The sequence below is a fragment of the Cucumis sativus genome, chromosome 5 (genome assembly GCF_000004075.3).
Source record: "Cucumis sativus cultivar 9930 chromosome 5, Cucumber_9930_V3, whole genome shotgun sequence".
In the NCBI taxonomy this organism is placed as follows: domain Eukaryota; kingdom Viridiplantae; phylum Streptophyta; class Magnoliopsida; order Cucurbitales; family Cucurbitaceae; genus Cucumis; species Cucumis sativus.
Window position 1 is genome coordinate 2827980 of NC_026659.2, and position 22835 is coordinate 2850814.

At 29.6% G+C, this 22835-nt stretch overlaps 3 protein-coding genes and 1 non-coding gene across 11 annotated transcripts; 3 read left to right on the forward strand and 1 right to left on the reverse strand.

Annotated features, from left to right (window-relative positions):
• Nucleotides 1-2727: 2727 nt before the first annotated feature.
• Nucleotides 2728-7610, reverse strand: LOC101204173. 3 transcript variants are annotated; one of them, XM_031886236.1, is made up of 11 exons: nucleotides 7434-7610; nucleotides 6486-6564; nucleotides 6223-6333; nucleotides 5916-6029; nucleotides 5233-5587; nucleotides 4583-4887; nucleotides 4254-4353; nucleotides 4119-4178; nucleotides 3734-3820; nucleotides 3462-3602; nucleotides 2728-3293 (listed from the first exon to the last, which is right to left on the reverse strand). In XM_031886236.1, the coding sequence occupies exons 3-11, from the start codon at nucleotides 6225-6227 to the stop codon at nucleotides 2964-2966; spliced, it is 1497 nt and encodes a 498-aa protein (XP_031742096.1). In that variant the 5' UTR covers nucleotides 6228-6333; nucleotides 6486-6564; nucleotides 7434-7610; the 3' UTR covers nucleotides 2728-2963. The 3 variants fall into 3 exon arrangements, with proteins under 3 accessions (XP_031742096.1, XP_011654811.1, XP_011654813.1); XM_011656509.2 differs by lacking the exon at nucleotides 7434-7610 and adding an exon at nucleotides 7090-7400 and having other exon boundaries at nucleotides 5233-5574; XM_011656511.2 differs by lacking the exon at nucleotides 7434-7610 and adding an exon at nucleotides 7090-7400.
• A 1908-nt stretch (nucleotides 7611-9518) lies between these two features.
• Nucleotides 9519-13562, forward strand: LOC101211127 (pentatricopeptide repeat-containing protein At5g66520). 6 transcript variants are annotated; one of them, XM_031885079.1, is made up of 5 exons: nucleotides 9525-11763; nucleotides 11845-12065; nucleotides 12156-12242; nucleotides 12774-12816; nucleotides 13064-13562. In XM_031885079.1, exon 1 carries the CDS (start codon nucleotides 9795-9797, stop codon nucleotides 11379-11381), a length of 1587 nt encoding a protein of 528 aa, XP_031740939.1. In that variant the 5' UTR covers nucleotides 9525-9794; the 3' UTR covers nucleotides 11382-11763; nucleotides 11845-12065; nucleotides 12156-12242; nucleotides 12774-12816; nucleotides 13064-13562. The 6 variants fall into 6 exon arrangements, with proteins under 6 accessions (XP_004152427.2, XP_031740939.1, XP_031740941.1 ...); XM_031885081.1 differs by having other exon boundaries at nucleotides 11845-12025; XM_004152379.3 differs by lacking the exon at nucleotides 12774-12816 and having other exon boundaries at nucleotides 9519-11204.
• Nucleotides 13563-17810: 4248 nt separating this feature from the next.
• On the forward strand, nucleotides 17811-20164 carry LOC101203925 (probable aquaporin TIP2-2). The gene is made up of 3 exons (XM_004152351.3): nucleotides 17811-18051; nucleotides 18371-18621; nucleotides 19593-20164. Exons 1-3 carry the CDS (start codon nucleotides 17925-17927, stop codon nucleotides 19965-19967), a joined length of 753 nt encoding a protein of 250 aa, XP_004152399.1. The 5' UTR covers nucleotides 17811-17924; the 3' UTR covers nucleotides 19968-20164.
• A 162-nt stretch (nucleotides 20165-20326) lies between these two features.
• On the forward strand, nucleotides 20327-20399 carry TRNAK-CUU. Its single transcript has one exon. It is a non-coding gene; the product is annotated as a tRNA-Lys (tRNA).
• The last annotated feature ends 2436 nt before the right edge of the window (nucleotides 20400-22835 follow it).

Sequence of the window (22835 nt, forward strand, 5' to 3'; positions counted from 1 at the left end):
ACACAAATGGGAATTAGAATACATATATCAAACATATTGTAATAATTCATAAAATAAACAAAAATGTAAGTTTGATGTTTATTCCCCAACTCTTTATTTAATTCTAACATATATGCTTTTCTCTCTTAATAAATGCAATAATATGTGTGTGTGTATATATAGACTTCACAAACCACATGAATACATGTATAAATATTAAATTAATATTATTAATTCCAAAGTTATTAAATTATAAATGAATATTTTGTCAACTTTAGCATAGTTGAACTTTAATCAAATCATTACTCATTTTTTAACTCACGTATCAAAATCTTCTTACATTTGAAATGTAGTGTTGTAATGAATTATAATATTATTTGTTTGTTTGTTTATGTATTTATTGGTAATCACAAAGGTAAAAGACTAATTTATGGGTAATAATACTCATCCAAATTTTGAATAAAAATGAAAATCTAATAATTACATTTTAAAAAATAGAAAATAGGACAAAATATTTCTTTTTTTTTAATATTTTAAATAATAAAATTGTTGAAATATTTTCTATAACAAAACGATAGTCTAATCACTAATAGACACTGAACTTCTAGAATCTGACGTTGAAAAAAATTAAAGAGATTCACACTCCTTATAAGATATATATGTTTTACTTCGTTTATTATCAATTATTCTTGAGATAGAACTCATGATATTTGATCACATGGTCAAGAGTGAAAAAAAACAGGTATTCAGTCCAATAAAATGAAATTGTAATCCACTTTGATCGATCATGGATGGTGAACCTAAGTGACATTTAGGTGTATTTAAAAAAAGATTAAAATAAAAGTTTTAAGGGAATAAAGATAAAATAAGGCTAATTAGAATGTGAAACCAACCTCTCTTTGTGTTTGATTAGCATATATGATTAATCCAAAATCTATAGGTTAGAAGAAGGTGAACCACATTAAAGTTTGGTTTGATATATATATATATATATATTAAAGTGTTGATTTGTCTAATAAATAATGATGATTGCATCACCCAATTAGGAGGAGATTGCAAGAAAAATAATAGAAAGGTTGAAAAAATGGCAACTTTTGTTGTTAAAGTGCTTCAACAAAAGATTTCCATAGAGAATTAAGTTGACCACTTTCTAACCCCATTAGTTTAGTTCTTCATTCTACACTAACTTTCTTCTTTACTTCCTTTTTTTAAAAAAAAAAAATTGCCCTTTAATTTAATATTTTTAGAAAGAAGTTTTGGTAGATTTGTTAGGAACATTTCCATTCTTTTTATACATTAGAGTTATAAAAATAATACAATCCATGTGAATAAGGATACAAACCCTTAAGTAGGTTTTTTTTTCCTCAATATTAAGTGGGTAGATTTTATATTTTCAATCTATATATATATATATACATACCTAATTTTGATGAATTTGTATTATTTGAGGAAATTACACATTCACTATTTTCATAAGATATATCAAAGTTTGTGGAACGACGGTGGATAATCTTTGTTAGAACATGTAAGGATTGTTTGGTCGATTGGATTGATTATTATAATTTGTGAATTATAATAGTTTGTGTTTAGAGTGCATATTGTTTTAGTCTGAAAAAGAAATAGTAAATAATGTAGGCAAATAAGGATTTGAAAGAGTAATATTGTAGTTAATTATAGGTTATGACGGGAAGAGACACTAATTATTATAATTTGAGCTCAAAACTTATAGGTAGCCTAAAACAATTTCATGGAATTTTCTTTTATTTTATTAGTACTTTTTACTATAGAAACGAAGGAAAGAAGTTCAAACCACCGAGCTCTTGAATCGTTAATACATATCTTAGGATAGTTGAACTATACTCAAATTTTATTTGAGAAAACCTTTTAGGCTAAAACTATTGTTCTTTAATTTTCGTTTTAAAAATGAAATGAAATATCAATAAAACTATTAAACATAAAGTTAAAACAAAAATCAAATTACATCAAATAACAAGAATATTTAGGAAAAAAACAACCCATGACAACTATTTTTTAAGCGAATATGACAAAATTAGTGATATCAGACGATTATCAAACGGTAATCATAAGACAATTGAAGTGCTATCAGGCGTAATCGTAGGGTTATTGATTTTTAAATTTACTACTTTTGCAATTTAAAAAATGTAGTGACCTTAAATTCTATTATCATAACTTTTTTTTTTTTTTTTTTGCTATTTTTGCATTAAATTTATTCATATATTCATATAGGGAGAAAAATCACTTTTAACAACACACTTGATAAAAGTTTTGTTTCGTTTTTATTCTTGAGAAAATAATGTTTACTAGTGAACTTTTTTGTTAGTGTAATTCATTTTCCCAACATTTTTAATCCCAATTTTTTTTTTAGAAGAATCCATTTTTTTGTTTTGGAAAATGTCAAAGTAAGACTGAATGAGAAATGCTGAAGAAGTCAAGAGATCTTTGTGAAGTAAATCTGACAAAAGCATAATGATTAATAGTTCTAAATTACTCTTTTGTTTGCTTTTAAAAGTCTTTATTTCAAACCTCTTATGAACTTTGCACATTTAATCACTCCCAACCTTCATACTGTTCAATGTGACAAAAGGATACCAATATTCCCAATCAAACAAAAGATCTGCTATCTAAAGAGAATCAATTCCTGCCTCTCTTATCTGTCGAGTGTCAATATTTAGAACAAGTATAGAGGTTTATATTGTTGAGTGGAAATTGAACCATGATATTGAAATATAGATTTGAAGTTGAATCTTTTCGAAACAACACATCGGCTTTGCATAAATAGAGGTAGAGTTCAAAATGCAGCCATAAGGTAAGTTGCAACAATCAGACCCAATATATATACAGAATCAAATATGAGTTATTTCAAGTTTCAACTACCTAAATCCATTTCCCCTCAGATTAGCAGAAAAATGTTGGTCCTACTATTTTCGAAACTTCACATCGATGAGTTAACAACATTATGAATCTTACGACCACCATGGCCTTTCAGTTAGATTGGTAGAAAATACATACCGAAACCTTGAGCTGTAAGGTAACCATTCGATGATCTGAGATGTCTTTTTGCCGGTTCGGTGTTCCATACATTTCTGTATCGACTCCTGGAGCTTCCCATCGACATTTTCAGAAACCCATTTTGGGAGTTCGTCTGAGCTGATGGATGCTTCGCGTGCAAATCTTTCTAGCACCTTTGGTAGGAATACTTTCTTTGACTTCTTCACAACTATATTTGCTTGGAGAAAATCCCTTTTGGCCACTTCGAGTTCCTCTTTAACATTTGATGCCGTGTACACTTTCAGCTACAGGTTTATTTAAACAATAACAGTAGGAAGCCTCACGTAAGTTTGTTTTGTTATGTTTCTGAACAAAGCTATTTGATTTTCTATCTTTTAAATACGGTGTTAAAGGACAAAAACAGATCCATTTCGTCAAAAAAAAAAAAACTGATAGAGATCAAAGTAATTTACCACAGGATCTGAAGAGGCACCAGTGCAAAGGCCAAAGCAAACAAGAGGTTGAGGACTGGGAAGGCCCAATTTTGAAGAGATAAGTTGCCTTTCTTCCCCAGACTTCTTCCTCAGCGCAGTTGAAATGATAGTTTCAAGCCACTGTAGTTAATACAAAAACATAGTCAAAACCAAAACTTCACTTTAACATCTCTTTTAACAGGGTATTTGATAGGAACTCCAGGACAAGTCACCGCACCAGCACCAACAGCTTAAGAGAGAATAGTCCATACCCATCCTATTCGGGGAGATTTGAAGAAAAAAATTGATTGCTCTATCGCATTTGCACTGATGATATGGCCACCGATGTTATAAGCAGCCTGCACTATACTGAAAAGCCCATCAAGAATGCTTGCTTGTCTATCTAAACAACAAAATTCACTCACAGGACACAGAACAAAGATTTTAAACGGGAATATGTGTGGATGAAAACTGGAAAGAAAAAAGACAAATTTTAAAACCAACAAAACCCCCTTAAATTGTCCACCTACAATGTAGGTCTAGAGCATTATAACACATATTGGTAACTCCCAAGTATCTATCTCAATTTTCTTTGGAAAATGAAGATATTGATATGCCAGCTTGTGTTCATGCACTGCAGACAGAGAAATGCAATACCTTGTGGAACAAAGCCAACCTTCTTAGAGAACCATGAGGAATTCCATATGCTAAGTAGGCCTGAAAAAGACAGGCAAGATAAGCTCAACAAAATAAGAAATGCGAACGGGAAATGTCACAATTAGCTAATCTTACATGCATTAGAAGAGCATTATACACATTAATCCAGAATGCAGTTTGAGCATCAATCCCCATCTTACTAACATTCACTTTTTCCAGCTGCTCAACTAATACTCTGAAACCAATAAAAAAAGAACCCACTAAATTACTCTCTCTTATGCATGTAGACAATAATTAAAAAAAAAAGAAGATAAATCTTGAACCAAATATCTCCCAGACAATTATTAAAAAAATGAACTCCAATAATTCACGGAATTTTCGGAAGATAAGGAGCGATTGAGTCCTCCCTTTCCACATCATCCCCTACCCCCATACGAACATACATTTCCAAGCAAGAAGCCTACCTGTAATTGTTGATTGCGTACGAAGCACGAGAGAACTGGCTGTTATTGGTTGATATGCAATGTATTTCCAGCATTGCTTTCCCACCCCCAAATTGTTCCTCCACCGGTCCACATTGAGGCTGTTTAACTTTAGGGAAAGAACCTGCCTTTTTTTGAGCCTTGTTTGATGCCACTCTATGAAGAGAGCAGTATATGAAAGCCATGCATCTCACCATCTCCTCTGATAATTTACTTGGACATTCAAAAAGATGATCTTTTAGAGATCGCAGAGAAGTTCTCTTCATCTGGGAAAAAGCTTCACGAACCTGACAAATTACTCTGATGAGTCAATTTCAATACTGGCCACAGAAAGTAACTGACTACCAAGCAAATAAAATATCAGCATGTAGAATATTGAATGATATATGTCCATTGGGCAAGAAACGTTTTTGGCTCTGTTAGTGTTTGAAGGAGTTGTCGTATTTAGAAATTTTGATTATTTTCTACAAATAGTCACTGCTTGGTATCCCTGTATGGTTTACAAATAATGATGCTGTAGTAGGAAGGATCCAACTTAACAGTTACATCGAATATTCTTAGCTCAATGCAAAACCCACTTTTTAGCTAAGCAGGACACACACAAAAACCTATATATTAACTATCAAGTGTACCTTTGCAGTGCCTGAAGTTTTTCCAGTACTTATGTCGCTTTTACTTCCGAACAAGGAATTAGGACCAGCATTTGAGGTTCTTTTACCCAAGTCATTTACAGAGAAAGGTTGCAAAGGTCCCAAAGGAAACTTCCTCGATGAACAAAATGCGCTCGAAATGATACTGGGGTGTTTTCTTGATTCGTGCTTTCCATGAGCAGGAGAGGCTGTAACTGAATTTTGCTGAGAAGATGGCTTACTAACACAATTTTCAAAAATACTCCTGTAGAGAGAGAGAACATGCTGTTCACGGTTTGCAACCTCTTCTTCAAGCAATTCAATCTCTGAGATCAAATCCTTCGTCTGGTAAAATATACTTGGGTAAAGGTGAGTATGAAATTAATAATCTATTAGAATAATTAATATAATAAACGACTATGAGTTATTTGAAATTTCAAATCCAAGATTCAATCCTTTTTATAAAGCAACTTCCATCAAGCAAAAAGAAAAAATATAAGAGCATACAAAAAAAATTCACAAAAGAAGGAAGCTCCCTTGACAAGAAGGGACTCCAACCTTGCAAAATAACTCCGATAGAATAATCATAAAAGGTTTCCAAAATCGAAAAAATAAATGTATACTAGAACCATCAAAAAGCATCTTAACGATACTTCAATACATACATGAAAAAGTGAAAGAATTACCTGGGCGAAGTGCCTATGGCCGGGAGATAAAGTACTAGATGCACGACCCATTGCTCTCTCAAGCATACTTCGCATAGATCTCTCTTGTTGCAAGCGCAGCTGTAGCAACTCGATCTGAAATTTGTAAGTGTACCAATTGAGATGTTAAAATATTTTCAACAGAACTGGCAATTGAACCACTGTTTGGTACTTTATTGACTTGCCCATCCAGAGTTGTTGATATCTTGAAATAGAGTACCTCAGCACATAACATATAAGGAATTCAACTGCGCATGGAACATGAGTGAGAGAAAAACTAGATGCTTACATCATTTTCTAAAGATGCTCGCTGTTTAGTTGATGAATTATCATTAAAATCTGTAGACTGCTCATGTAGAGGACTTCGTGCTCTGATACCACTCGTAGAAAGTGGAGATGCCTGTCAATACAACATTCACCTAAAATCATCATCGAAGTGATTTTAATCACAACTGACACACGAGATCCAATAGCTCATGAGACAGTCATCATGGATCCACACACATAAAAAAACACTAATATGATAATGATAACTAGGATTTGTTGCCTCACTTGTGCGTCACTCCGGTCATTCTTGCTATTAGAATGAAGACTTGCACCTCTAAAGCCATTGGAGTTCTTGTCTGAAGAGCTGAAAGGGGGTAGAAAAAAGAAGAACAAAATGGTTATAACTCGTAAGTTAGTGACATGAAGTAATGATCATTAAAGAGTGACGAAATGACTTTATCAATTCATAGATTCTATAAAATCTTCATGAGTCGTGAAGAAACTTTGTGTAAGTAAAAATGAACGACAAATGAGAACATTAAGTGAAACAACAGCATATTGCCATCCCCACATTTGTCTCTATTCAGGTTTAGCTCCCCCAATTAGTAAACTGAGAACCTCATTTGCTTGCACTTTCCCTTTTCTTTAAGAAACCAACGGATCCAGCTTTCAACATTCAACAAGTAATGAAGGTGAAAATAGAAAAAAAAAAAAAAAAACATGATATTAATTAGCCCATATATCTCTCCAACCTCCATTCTCCAGTTTCTAAGAATCAATCACAAATAAAGGAAGCAAAAAATCCTAATCTCAATGCACTCATCCAAACTACAAACAAATCAAAACGCAACAGATAAACAACAAAAAGTCCTCTATTTGCAAATAAAACCTTCTAGATCGCCTGTGGCGGGAATGAACACGTTGGGAAGCTAAATAATCTCTAAGCTCTCTCTTCCCAGAAGCTGATTCTTCACCACGCATATGCATATCCAATCCACTCATAATTGTTATTCAGAATACACATTCTTCCTCTATTAAACACTCGATAATTCAAATTCTACTTGCCCACAAAGCAGAAATCATAAAGAAAGATAATGAACTGCACCGTGGGTGAGCTCTTAAATGAATGGGAAAAAGAAAAAAAAAAAACAGTAACCAAACAGCATCCAAAGATCAAAATGCAAAAATTTCTTTCTCTTTTTAATCAAAGATGGAAAGATTTGAGGCTATTACCAGTGGAATAACTGTATAGTGGTGGTTGCGTTCTCTGATTCTGGCAGAAGAAATTAAATTCGATCACTTTAGGGTTGTTGATTGCATTGAATTCGAGCATTGAATTCATCTTCCTCACCAAGTTTTCTCTCTCCATGTCCTTTCCACAAACGGACAGATTTCACTCCGAAGACTCACCGTTGAAGGTTTGTTGATTTTTTTTTTTTTGGTTTCTTAGATGAAAATTGAAATTTTGGAGCGTTTTTTCAAATATTTGAATTTATGGAAAATGGTCTGTTCAAAATATTTATAAATATAAAAAAATATTACGATTTATTTGTAATAAATTACGATACTAACATAGTTGATCTATCATGGTTTGTCGTGATACAAGATAAAAATTTGTTATTTAAAATGTCAAAAGAAATATACTAGACTCAAATCTAATGAAAACTTGATGTAGATGAAAATTTATCAAAAAAAAATTAAATTACTAAATAAATATTTTAAGATTTTTTAATATATTTATTATTTAATTGACATTTGCCTTAGTGGCATTCTACTCCCCTATCTATGGACGTAATGAAAATATCGATTTACCAACTATATCACTATAAATCAAGTGGAAATACCGTCGAGTTGTTAACAAAAATTGAATAATCATCCTTTTTTTCATAAGGTTAAATTAATCTTAATAAATCTTCAAATTTATTTTTTATTAAAATTATTAAAGGAATAAAAGTTACTATAGAAACTAAAATTAAATGTTAAAGTTATATTAGTGGCGAAAATAAAATGAAGCATCCAAAACAAAATGATATTTTGAACATACCTTGGAAAGAGAAGTATTTTGGTGTATTTTGAAAAAAAGGAAAAAAAAAAGAATTTTTTTAAAAAGCAAAGTTTATCGTATGATTAATCTTTTATTGAGCAAACAAAGATGAGTGCAACTTAAAACGTATTCATTTTTTTTTCTTAGAAAACTTTTGTGTTTGTACACTACACATGAATTCCTCTTCTCTTTACCAAACATTCATTTGCTACACACAATCTTCAATAAACTAACGACGTGCTAAAGTGAACTTAGCTTAGTTTATCGATAATTGGTATAATCTTCCATAAAAAAATGTGGAAGATCATAATCCAAACACAAACAAAAATTAACTAAGACATACAAGTATCATGTATTAAAAAAATTAACATTTTAGTCGTTGAGTTTTCATGATGGATGCATTTGGTTTATCAGTTTTGAAGAGTAGGTTTATCAGTTTTGAAGAGTAGGTTTATTATACCTTCAACACTAGCACTTTGTTAAAATATAAATTGATTGAAATTAAAAAAAAATTGTCCACATGGCTAGTTATACATAATTTTTTTTTAATTTTTAAACTAAATCAAATTTAATAAAATAAAATTGTATAATGAATAAACCTACGTATAATCTTTTTCAAGTAGCAAAATTTCTCCAGCACTCTGCCATGCATTGAAGCCTTTTATCACAGGACATTGTAGTTGCTTCATCAATGATAGATATTTGTTCATTGATTCCTTCCATCTAAAATAGAACAAAAGGTTTACTAAAAAGAATATGCATGTTGAAAAAGGCATCATCTCCATTTTAGATGGTTGAAACACTTTTGCTACTTGAAAAAAACTATACTTAGGTTTAATCATTATTGAGTTATGTTTTTATTAAATTTGAATTAGTTTAAAATCAAAAATCTATACGGATAATTCTTTAATCCCAACCAATAGTCACATGGACAATTTAAAATGTATGTATTTAACGAACGGTTAGTGTTAAAAAATCTAACAAACATGTTTTTCAAAACTTTTGTACCAAATACGTCTAACGATCAAAATTTAATGAAAGATTAGTGTTGAGAATAATAATAGACATGTTTTTTTTTTATCATTTATCTATCACACGACAATTTATATTTGTCCAAACCGATGATTAAAAAATGGAACCCTTGCAAAAATAGCAAAAGAATTTATAGTAATATGATCTACGTTACTACATTTTTTAAATTATAAAATCAACAAATTTAAAAAGTAATCTTACATGGTACCCTTACAAAATATCACTCTACATTCTTGTTGGCTACTTTTGAGTAAAGGTTTTTGGATTACTTTTCTGTAAGAGCTTTTATAGCCATTTTTCAAAAGAGTGGAGAGTTATTTCCGTCTCTTTCAATTTCCTAAAAACAAAGAATCCGTTGATCGGTATGAGAAGTCTGAATTCCATTTAAGTTCAGGCGGGAAACGGTCAAATCCCACCAAGGTTACGCGCCGCCGCGCTCTGGCGGTTGAAACTCACCAACGAACAACCTAAGATACCCATTTCCCATCTGTACGATTGACCAAAAATCAGCCATTGAAATGATTCACCAAACGTTTAACAACGCAATTTCTCCCCTTCTACGCAAATGCAAGTCCGTCCAGCATCTCAAACAAATTCATGCTCACCTCCTCAAGACCTACCTTTCACAAAGTCCATACGCCATTGCACCTTTACTCGAAGTCGCTGCAACTTCCGGCTGTGATCGCGATTCTTTCTTCTCTTACGCTTGTGGAATTTTCAAGAACCTGCAGCAGAGGAACATTTTCATGTATAATTCAATGATCAGAGGGTATTTTCTATCGCGTTTTCCGAAACAAGCGATTTTGTGTTACTTAGATTTGATGGATCGTGGATTTCTTGCCAATAAATATACTTTCCCGCCATTGATAAAGGCTTGCGCGTTAGTTTATCGTGAGCTGAAGCGAATAGGTTATTTGGTTCATGCCCATGTTATTGTACTTGGATATGAGAATGATGCTTTTGTCGTTAGTGCTCTTGTTGAATTTTATTCCTTGTTTGATTTGAAAGTTGCACGCGTATTGTTTGACAAAAGTTCTGGGAAGGATGTAGTTGTGTGGACGGTGATGGTTGATGGGTATGGAAAGGTTGGGGATATTGAGAGTGCTAGAGTGTTGTTTGATGAAATGCCCGAGAGGAATGTAATTTCTTGGAGTGCTATGATGGCTGCTTATTCTCGGGTTAGTGACTTCAGAGAGGTGCTTTGTTTGTTTAGACAAATGCAAAAAAAGAATATTGTGCCTAATGATTCAGTTATTGCTAGTGTTCTTACTGCTTGTGCACATCTTGGTGCTATAACACAAGGACTTTGGATGCACTCTTATGCCAAGCGCTACGGTTTGGACTCAAACCCAATATTGGCTACTGCATTGGTTGACATGTATTCAAAATGTGGTTACATCGAATCAGCTTTAGAAGTTTTTGAGGGCATTTCAAACAAAGATGCTGGGGCTTGGAATGCAATGATTTCTGGTTTTGCAATGACTGGGAATGTGGTGAAATCACTTGAGTTATTTGATAAAATGATTGCCAGTGGAACTCAGGCTACAGAAGCTACATTTGTCTCTATCCTTGCTGCTTGTACACACGCCAAGATGGTTGAGAGAGGCCTTGAATTCTTTGACCAAATGTATCCTGTTTACAGGGTTCAACCTCAATTCGAGCATTATGCTTGTGTGGTTGATCTTATGGCTAGAGCAGGTATGGTAGAGGATGCTGAGAAATTCGTGGAGGAAAAAATGGGAGGCTTTAGTAATGTGGATGCCAATGTGTGGGGAGCAATACTGAGTGCTTGTAGACAATATAGGAATATTGAAATTGGGGACAGAATTTGGACAAAACTTTCAGCCTTGGGTTTATTAGACGGTGGTACCCAAGTTCTTTCATACAACATCTTTTCTGAAGCTGGAAGGGAAATGGCGGCAAAGGAGGTAAGAAAAAAATTCTCAGAAGCTAGATCGAAAAAAATACCAGGTTGCAGCGTGATAGTGGTTGATGGCGCAGTTCAAGAGTTTCTTGCGGGCGATCTCTCTCATCCACAAGTGCAACATATATGTGAAATGCTTGGTTTTCTTTCTAAAATGGTGAAGTGGGAGACGGTCAAGTAATTTAGAAATGGTTTTCTGTTTGAGGATCTACATTCAAAAATATCGAGGGACATCATGAGGCCTATATCTAGGCACTGAGTTTAAAAACTAAGATTTTATCCCAAAATAGTGAATCCAACAAAATCACTACATTTGAGGATCTAACTTTGAAAAAAAATAAAAATATCTCACAATGTTTATAAAATTGATGAAATACTTCTCTCATTTCTCTCATCGTCAATTGGTTTGAGTTGAAACCAACGTCATCTAATATTTTCAAATAGGAGAAATCATTTTTTTAGAATCTGTGCATTTCATTTGGTTTTATCATTTTTCTGTAAATTCAGAGGCTGCGAGTTATCTCTCAACAAAGTTCACATAATTCCAAGTGTGCCATTGTTTGGTAAAAAGAATACCTTCAAATTTTTAAGTAGTTAATTTATTTTATTTCTCCGAAAGCATAACAAAATTTGTTTCTTTACAGTGAAATTGGTTGTGATGATCGAGATGGAAAAAGCACAAATTCATGGCGAACGTGAATATAACTCAATGCTTGAAACATTTACATCTTCCTTGAGGTAGATGGTTGAAATTCTCACTCTCAGATTTGTTGTACTAAGAAAAGAAAGCACAAAATCAAAGTAATCTTGCCAAGGTTTGATGAGGTAGGGATGGAGGATATTGATGAGCAAAAGTTTCTCGCAGGTTAATTACTATTTACATTTCATTGTTATATATCAAATAATATGATACAGAATCTTGTGATTCATTTCTTTCACATTCTTTTATCCGTAGATCATCTATACTTTGAGGGTATTCTGGTGTCCTCCATTTGCAAAAGCCATTGAGTAACATTCGCATCTTCTCCAAATCATCTCCATGGTAAATCTATACCTATGATAATCACATGTTCAGCTGCACCACTTTTCTATGAAATAATTGAAAGTTCTGACTTTGAATTCTCCTTCGTCACACTTGGCTACCATTTTATTTATTTTCTGGTACATTATCTGCTAATTTTTTTTTAATATATCCACGACCATTGAGTTCATCTTGTATACCTTGAGTAATCTCACGAGACAACCCACCAACTATTATAATTTTGGATGACAAGGAAACTCATAGTCGTAGGATCTTAAATTTTAGGTAGATGGCCTTTATCGATTTTACCCGTTCTCTCTAAACCCCTTATCACATTGCAATCAACAAGCACTACCTGTCTTTCGGCATGGAAAATAAAACAGTGCTTCATTGATTGAAGTCAATGGTATGGCCATATATGGGGCATGAGTGAACAATTCCACATGATTTGTGGAGCTAGCACTAGGAACAATCTCAAATATCTATCACTCTTCACACATGAAAAGCAGATTCATTATTACATGAATTCTTACCCTTCCCTACTTTTAACAGGTGGTAGACCAACACTCTGGCATCTCTCTCTATATATATTAGCGTATGTTCGGCATATCTTTTAAAATATTTTGGTCAACCATACCATAAGTGTGTTCTTAAGGGGAAAAAAAGTAATATTTAGCTAAAAACTTGAAGAATGGCAGTTTTTAAAATCCCGGTGCCAAAATACTTTTAGAGGAAACATTTAACTAAAACGTGTTTTTTTCTCATGACTTGAACAAGATTTGTTTTAATAAGGTGTACAACTGTGTTCTTGAGTTCTAAATTCAAAACATTTTCTTTTTCAGAAGGCATATAAAACGCACACTTAATTGCGGCTCATGGCTATGGGGAAATTAGAAGCTGCTCTTTGGTGCCTGCAAAATCAATGGAAGACAAAATCATAGGTTGGTGGAGCCAATCTTGCAGGTGACCCCAGTCCCCAACATGGTAAGAAAATTGAGAGTGACTGATACAACCTAGCACCATTCATATAAATCGGTATCTAAGTATTAAAATCTAGGTGAATATTAAGTACGTCGAGGTGTCTATAAATTGGTCCCGTGCCCATGACTATGAAGATAAGATCTTAGAGTACTTGGGACCAGTTGGCTACTCAACATATATTATTGTATCATAGAGCAATGGGCTTCCTCCATGTGATCAAGATATAAGAATGTGTCATTGTCACTTGGTTAGTTCAAGGTTATTTGTGATTTATGCTTTGATGTGAACCACTTTGAAAACACACTCCAAAGTGTTTATTCTAAAACCACATCTAATTTTTTTTAATAATGTTCTGGATCATCCAAGTGTTTTATCATGTTTTAGATCTCTATTTCAAAATAATAACCATCCTCGTTTTTACAATTTGAAATTTGGCTAGTAACTCAATAGAAATTATCGTAAGATTTCAAGTGAAATTATCTTAAATGAAAAATTGTCGAGAATATTTACACAATATATTAAAATTTTATATTTTATTCATAATAAATAGCAAAATTGTTGCCAAACGACTTTTAATCTCCACTTTATTTGCATATTTTAGTCTCTGTTTTCTTCTTCTTATTTGCATATTTCTTATTCCCATACGATCTTATAACCATTGTCAATACAAGAGGATCAAAATATAAAAAGCTAACATCTTTAAATGTGACTTTAAAGTTCACATTTATAAACATAATCGTGTATGTGTATGGAATTTTGAATAAGATAAGCTTAGTAAACTCACTGTCTCTCTTATCATTTTTGTATTAGGTGCATACCTTAGCACGAAATTAACAATTTAAAGCATTATAGTATAGTTTACATAAAATAATATGCCTAATTATAACTATTAGTTGTCTTCTCCAAATCAATGCACCAATCATTATTGTTACTATTATTATTTTAATTAATTCTTTATCTTTGAAAGCTGAAGAAAATGAAAGACGTCCATATCATCATTAAAATGTTCTTTTAAAAAAAAGCATAAATCCACCCCTAATATTACTTCAAAGTTTTTGTCAAATGTATTACTTTATTGTTTTCAAAATTATCAATCTGATGCACTATATGACAAAAAATTCAAAATATTTAGTTTCATTCGACCTTAGTTATTAAATTTTACAAAAAATTTGAGCCACATGTTCTTGCATTTTATACATCATGTGGTTTATAATTTTGCAGTCTATGCAGTGACATGTAAGTCCTCGTTTCTAATTTAATTGCCTAATTGTACAGAATATTCATAAACTCTATTGTAAAATTCAATTATGTCTCCTGACTTAAAATATTAGGTTGATTTCTAATATTTTGAAATTGGATCCAACAGATTTTTTAAAAGAGTTTTTTAAAAAATTTATCGTAAATAGTAAAATTATTAAAAATATTTATCAAATATAGTAATATCTATCCGTGATATATCTTAAATTTAGTTTATTTTACTATATTTAAAAATGTTAGTTCTTTTACCAACAAAAATATATAAGATAACAAATTGATACGGCAAATAATACATAGAAGTTAAAAAATATGTGTAATATTTTTAACATATCATTTGAGTAAATTAAGATGGTAATTGATATGTTAAAAACAATATTAGTATAACATATCTTTTTAATCAATTTCAAACTAAAAAATGGGTTTTTAAAACAATTTTCAAAGTCAAAGTGTAAAAGTGAAAAGGTGAAAATTTTCTATGTTTAAAAACATAATTAAAACTTATTTAAAGTTAGACTTAAAAGATATAATTCAATAAAATTGGTTAAGGTTTTTTTATATGAACAATTTCTAGAAATATACAAATATTGAAACAAATTAAACAATGACTTGGATTTTCTTTTGTATTTTTCTCTTATCTTCAAGCCAATTTTTATTAAACTTCAAATTAAAATACAATTTAATCTACCCAAAATCAAATTATAAAACTGCTCAACCCTTAAAAGAAAAAAGAAAAAGCAACTAATAAATCCTAAAACAACTTATGAAATCAAGAAGAACAGCATAGATCAATGATCATCTCTGTATACATCGTTATAACCTTTTAATTGAGTTAACCTAAATTTCACTCTCAAACTTATTTGTACGCTCTTTAAATTTTTCATACTTAAACATCAATATTGTGTTATTGTACATGTGCTTTTCTCTTTTAACCAATCATGTTATTTTTTGTTCAAACAAATATGATGCAGTAAATATAAATATATATATATCGAAATGAAATTTAAAAAGAATATAATTTTTTTTTAAAGTATTGTTATTGTTATTATAGTTTATTTATTCGATGTAGTAGTTGGATTATCCGATGGATAGGTTGTGCCAATTTTATAAAATATGCTTGGAAGAAATAATTGATGATGATTAAATTTAAAACCGACCACTATTTAATATCATTATTATTACCTGTCATTTGATCCTGGATTAATTATATTATCTCTTGATTACATTATTAATATAAACATTACTATAATAAATAAATAAATAAAACCCCACTAAAACTCTTCTTCTAATGGATCCTTTGTGGAATTCACATCATAATTAGCTCAATGGAATGGTGAATTCCAAGTTTATTGATTGGGTTCTTTAAGTTAATTCCACGTGTCAATATTTCATCTTTTAAAATGTAATTATGCACAATAACAAATTTATCAAATTTAATTAATTATAAACTTACTCTATATCACTATTTAAATATATATATAAGTGGATATACCAATAAATTCTGTCCCATAAGCACTTTATCAGAAAATAAAAGAAAAAGTATTTTTGCCAAAAAAATGGAAAAAGAATTTGAAAGTTTTTTTTTCCTTTTTAATTTCCCTCTAAGATGGAACACTCCACGTGGATTATCTTCGCTTTATTAAAAGAAATGTCTGCTAATTATCTGGAAGTTTTTTAAACTTTTAAATAACTTTTTTTCAGATAACAAAAACATTGATAGACATATTTTTTAAAAAAATCATAATTAATATAGGAAATATGATTTAAAAGTCAATTAGCATAAATAATTAGTTAAATTTATCTTTAAAAAAAAAATTAGTGATTACAAAAATTGAATCACTTCCGTAGTATTTATTAGAACTTAATCATAATTTTGATTATAATGATTTAGTTTTTATATTAAAACAATAAAATGATATGCAATAATTACTATTTTAAAAATATACCAACTATATTCTTTAATTCCAAAATTTTAAGGTTTTATTTGATAAAGTTTTAAAATTTTTATTTAATTTTTTAAATACTTTTCATTGCACAAATACCAAAATAATTCTAATGTACATAAATACGTAGAAATTATATCATTCATTTTCATAAAATATTTCCACTCAAGTTTAATTTTGAATGGCCACTCTAGATTGTCAATGATGTATTATAAGAAGAACAAGAAAAAGAATATATTTGAGTATATATGTATTAAATATGTGTTATATAAGGTATTGATGTATTAAATAAAAGCAAATCCTCCTTAGTCCTTAGGATTATTTAAAGTAAAAGCAACATTAAAAATGAAACAATGATCGTTGTCTTATTGTAGAAATTCCTAATCCTCTCCAGAACATTCCAATCTACATGTTTAAAATAAAATGGAAAACTTCAACTTTTACTTTATTATAATCTCAATAAAGCTGTCACCACATCTCAATCCCATCATCATTATTCCCATTCTTTTATTGCCAACCAGAACTTCAAAAATCAAAAAAGTAAAAATATCAAATATCAAAAATCAAATTCTTAATTTTTTGTTTAACAATTATGTTATGAAAAAGGGTAATTTAAATTATAATTCAATAATTAATATTCAACATTTAATCTTTTAATCATATCTTAATTAGTTGATTAATGTTGGACGAAGATATAGCACACCTCCATGAGTTCATGAAACTTAAATCTTCAATTTCTTGAAATTTGTATCAACTTAAATTATATTGACAAGTACATAGTCGGACAAAAATAAATCTTTCGATTTTCATTTAAGTGAATCAATTTAAATCATTTATTTAAGTTAACTTTATATATAGTTTATTCTTGGACAAATTTTAAATAAAACCCTACCCAAGAATCCAAATCCAACAGTTTATAAAAAATTACTAGTTTAATTGATAAAATTACAAGTCTAATATAATATTTAGGGTATAGAACTGATTGAAAAACTCTATAAATTTTTAATTTTATCACTTTTATTAAGTGTTTATAAATAATATCACTAATAAATTATGATTACAGATGAATAGATATGACAATATTCCACCATATTTATAAGTTTTAATTGTGTATTTTGTGAAAATTTTAATATATTACTGTATTTAAAAATTGTGATGAAACTAATTACTAAGAGTTTTAAGATTTGAATTGAAAGAGTTTTGAGAAATGAATAGAAAAAGAAGAAAGAAAGGTAAGTAATGAAAGGGAGGGAAGGGGCGGTTTGGTCGGCACCGTGCCAAGTCTCTCTCTCATAGTTTTCAACCACAAAATTCACTTTCAACAAAATCAAATTCAATTTAATTTCTTTTATTAGAAAAAAAGTGTAAATAATTATATCAAAACGACGTTGCTTTGGTATTATATAAACCCCATAACTAAGCTGCTCATAGTCCATCCCTGAGCTCCCGCAGAATCTTCTATACCTTCTACCTTCTACTTCTCTCTATTTCTCAACTCTTTCCTTCGCTTTTCCCTCAACCAAAAATGGTCAAGTTGGCTGTAGGTTCCGCCGCCGATTCATTCAGTGCGGCTTCTCTTAAAGCCTATCTCTCTGAATTCATCGCCACTCTCCTTTTCGTTTTCGCCGGTGTTGGCTCCGCCATTGCCTACGGTCTCTTTTTCTCTTTAACTATCTTTTCCTACATTGTTTTTTAAATATTTTTTACTTGAAGATCAACTAATTGACACGAAATTAAGAATAATGTCTTTGAATTACGTTTCCAACTATTTCAATAAGTGTTTAAAAGTGATAAAAAAAAAAGTATAATGTATTTGAAAGACACCGACGTTAAAATAGTAATAGCTTAGTTGTTACGAGATCTACGTCCAAACTCGTGTAATAGTTTGTAAATGAAATTGATAGTTTCTCCATTAAATATTTCAAGACAATTTAACTGATTTGGATCTACGCTATGTTTCTGTATATATAGGTAAATTGACGTCCGATGCAGCATTGGATCCACCAGGTTTGGTGGCAGTGGCAGTGGCTCACGCATTTGCTTTGTTTGTGGGTGTGTCGATGGCAGCCAACATCTCCGGTGGGCACCTGAACCCAGCAGTGACTTTTGGGTTGGCCATCGGCGGCAACATCACCATCTTGACTGGCTTGTTCTATTGGATAGCCCAATTGCTTGGCTCCATTGTTGCTTGCCTCCTCCTTCAATTTGTTACCAACGGCAAGGTATAATAATTTAATTCCTAAATTATTTTTATTTTTCTTTCCACCAATAATTTTTTTGTTATAAGAAATTTAAATTTAAATTAGATGGTAAATAAAAACAAATAAACTGAATAGATATATTAATAGTTTGTAAGTATGAATGTATATAGAAAAATGATTGTAAATGATAAAACGCCTAAAAATGAATTTTCAATTGGTAATTTATATATATATTTTTTGTTCGGCAAAAAAAAAGTTACCCATTAAACATTACATCTAACTAAACTTTTTTATATTCTTTGTTTCCATTTATAGACTTTTGAATTTTTAAATAAATATTCTAAACTTTTTATATATTCTAAACTTTTGAGTATGGAATAAAATTAAGATATAATCAAGTTATATTATTATTATTATTAGATTATCCATTTTGATAAAATAAGTTTTAAATCAACAACAGGACCAAAGTAATTGTGATGGAAATAAATTTTCTTGTGCTCAATTTAACAAATAAATCATTTTTTTAAAAAAATATTTAACAATTAATAAGTGTATTTTAAATAATTATTTTTAAAAGAATTCAAATAAAAATGATTTTTTTGGTAAATTTGTTTATTCCTTAAGTCAACAAAAACAAAAACAAGCCCTAATCTAAGTTAATGAAATCAATATTTTAACTTTGTTTTTGTTAAAATGTCGTTTTAATCAACCTACTTAAACTAATTCCACTTAAATCTATGCACTTTTAATAAACGAAAAGAAGAAGAAGTTGGTTTATTAAATAAACTTCATTATCTACTAGATTTTAAAAGTAAATTCACTAACATTTTTTTAATGAAAATGATTAGTTTCATTAAACAATGTCAATAACATTCAATTTCGCAATACAATTTTATATATATTTTTATTAAAAGTACATTATACAAAATTTGTACTTTAATTAATTTACTTAGTGTAAGTTTAATTGAAAGTTTTGGTATTTAATCTTATAGAGCATTCCAACCCACGGCGTGGCAGCAGGACTTGGAGCAATTGAAGGAGTTGTCTTCGAAATAATAATCACCTTCGGTCTGGTCTACACAGTTTACGCCACCGCCGCGGACCCCAAAAAGGGTTCTCTTGGAACCATTGCCCCAATCGCCATCGGCTTCATTGTGGGTGCCAACATTCTCGCTGCTGGCCCATTTAGCGGTGGGTCCATGAACCCGGCCCGTTCATTCGGCCCAGCTGTTGTAAGTGGAGACTTCTCTCAGATTTGGATCTACTGGGTCGGCCCACTTATTGGCGGTGGCCTTGCCGGGCTTATCTATGGCGATGTGTTTATTTCCTCTTATGCCCCTGTTCCCGTCTCTGGTGATTATGCTTAAAATCTCAATTTGATTTCTTTGGAATGTGTTGTTTTGTTTTGTTTGTGTGTTCTTCTTTTATTGGAAAAAAGAATTTGTAATTTTCTCTCTTTTCTTTCAATGTTTTTCTTTTGAGGTATTTTCCTTTTCTCATCAATGTACTTTTCTTTTAGGTTTTGTGTTTATTGTCAATTAATAAAAAAAAGTGTAAATTACTATTTATGTGTGTTCTTCATATTTTTATTTTGGATGTTGAAAGATTTGTTTTAAAATAAGTTGAATTATCATCACAACTATTATTAAATATAGCCAAGGAGACAAAATAAGTATAAACCATAGAAAAACATTAAAAATCTTGATAGACATGTACTATCCAACAAGCCCGTCTAGCTCAGTTGGTAGAGCGCAAGGCTCTTAACCTTGTGGTCGTGGGTTCGAGCCCCACGGTGGGCGAATATTTTTTATTTCCCAATTTGAAGTTTTATATTAATCTAATGCTTCACATATTAGTTGTTTAATAATGTTATTAGTCCATTTCTTTTGAAATATGACATTTTAACTTTTTTTTTTTTTTTTTTGTAATTAAAAGTAATGGTTTTTAAATATTTTTTTAGGATTGAAAAATTTAAATATTATAGATTAAATTTTCAAACAAATCGTAATTTTTTATTATTTAGAATATGTTTAGACGAATTTTTAATATTTCAAATTTAGTTTAAATAAAATATAGATCGTGATCCATATGTACTGTAATAATATTATTGTGATTAGAGAAATAATTGGATGAGATTAATAATCAAATAAATCACTATTTCTTTACTAATTTGAATTCATAATAAATTTTTATAAAGATATTAACAAAAAAGATTGCACATGAAATAATTATGGCTAAAAGAAAGAATTTAATGGAAGTGGATTTTCCAACACAAGGATAAGATATAATAATTGGATCATAGTTGAACAAAATGAAATTTAATATTCAATGTTCAAAAGCATGAAATGTCTTATCAAATTTGGCATTCTACATGACACCTTAATTACTACTAATCTTTGCAATTTCTTGATATATATCCAACAACAAACTTAATTATTAACAAATTTTTCTAGAACAATGATTTTTGTTTTGTTCATCATACCAAAAAAAAAGAAGAAAAAGACCATTCAATCAGTCTTAATTTGGTCAAATTTCATGATTTGTTATTTAGAATTTGGTTCTAACTTACAAATTGGCTGAACTTGAATGTAATAGTTTACATCCATTAATTTGAATCAAAATAATGTTTATGGTCTTTAATGTAATAATTATTTGGAAAAATATGTGACATTGATTTTGTATCCATGGTTTTAGTTTGAGAGAACATCGTAGAATGCATATATATTTTCGATTAAAATTATAAATTGTTACAAATTAGTATTTATACTTTTTTTATATTAAGTTTGCAATTAAAAATCGTCTTCATTTAATTTTTATACTTGTATAAATATAAATTTCTTTGGGTGTTAGGATCAATAAAATGAATAGTTAGAATGGAGCAGGAAGAATTAAAAAAAAACCATAATTAAGATAGTAAATTGATTTTTTTTATTTATAAATACTAGGAGTCTAAATCGATTAAATTATGAAGTGTTTAAAAATGTTGAAATTAATATAACTATTATTTTAAAATTTAATTAACAAAACAATCCAAAAATTGAAGGGTTTAAAGCAATATTGATATTCTTTTCTTTTTTTATTTAGATCAATTATGTTTTGGGTTAAAGTGAATAGGTTCAATTCATTCTAAAATTCATTTATGAAAATTCTTGTTTTATTTTTAAAATTAAAGAGTTTAAAAAAATAAAAAAATGTATGTTAATAGAATTCACGTCACTTACATTTTTTAAATTATAAAAATAACAAATTTAAAAACAAATTACCGTCAGATTAAAGTCTGATTATCGTCGTATTTATCAAATTTAAAATATACAAAAAAAAAGTTATTATAAATTGTTTTTGTTTAATTGTTGTTTTTTTTTTTTTTTTTGTCAAATGTAGTTTTCCTTGCAAAAAAATTTGAAAGATAGATACTATTTTGAATAGAAAATCAAAAGTCATAATCTTATTTAAGGAAATAGAAGGAAATTGTGGCAAAAAAAAGTTATTATAAGAATATGTTTTTTAGAGAAAAAATATTGAAAGAAAATATTACTAAATAAAGAACAAAATGTTATTAAATCAATATATTTTTTTTCTTTTGAGCTAAAAACTAAGAAAATAAATTGAATTGAATTTGATTTCTTTAATTTAAAATCAGAAAATATAGTGACCTAATATCTCAGACTGTTTTTGAAAATCGTTTTAAAGATAAAATTAATTATTAAAAATATTTACAAATATAACTTCTATCAAAATTTATTAATCACTTTTACACCCAAATAAGTAAATCTTTTAATATAATTGTAAATAAGTTTGTTCAATTTGAATATCTATTTCCGAAAATAATAAAAACAAAAATGGCAATAATTTCTAAAAAGAAATGAAACATAAATAATTTTGAAATTATTGTCTTTAATTCACAATTTTCAAATTCAATGTAGACAATTATATGCACTTCATATACAAAAAAAAAGTGTACTATTATTCAATTCAATTTTCAACAATAATTTTTTCTTTCTTTCTATTTTTTTCAAAAAACGAAAAACCTTTTCCATGATAACACTAACCTTATCCTATATCTTCTTCCCAAAATAATAGAACGCAAAATAGGATATTATCGTAAATAACAAAATTTTTAAAAATAAATACAAAATATAGCAAAATTTTAAATTATATCATTTATAGGCAATAATAGAATTGTATCAGTGTCTATAAATATTAGTACAAGTGTGTAGCATCAATATCAATGGTTC

Coding starts and splice junctions, on each gene's coding strand:
- LOC101203925 (XM_004152351.3), top strand. CDS start 17,925: ATGGTCAAGTTGGCTGTAGGTTCCGCCGCCGATTCATTCAGTGCGGCT. Junction 18,052..18,370: donor TGGCTCCGCCATTGCCTACG/GTCTCTTTTTCT, acceptor CTGTATATATAG/GTAAATTGACGTCCGATGCA. Junction 18,622..19,592: donor AATTTGTTACCAACGGCAAG/GTATAATAATTT, acceptor TTAATCTTATAG/AGCATTCCAACCCACGGCGT.
- LOC101211127 (XM_031885079.1), top strand. CDS start 9,795: ATGATTCACCAAACGTTTAACAACGCAATTTCTCCCCTTCTACGCAAA.
- LOC101204173 (XM_011656509.2), bottom strand. CDS start 7,202: ATGAGTGGATTGGATATGCATATGCGTGGTGAAGAATCAGCTTCTGGG. Junction 5,575..5,915: donor GCCATAGGCACTTCGCCCAG/GTAATTCTTTCA, acceptor ATATTTTACCAG/ACGAAGGATTTGATCTCAGA. Junction 3,603..3,733: donor AATCTCCCCGAATAGGATGG/GTATGGACTATT, acceptor TATTAACTACAG/TGGCTTGAAACTATCATTTC.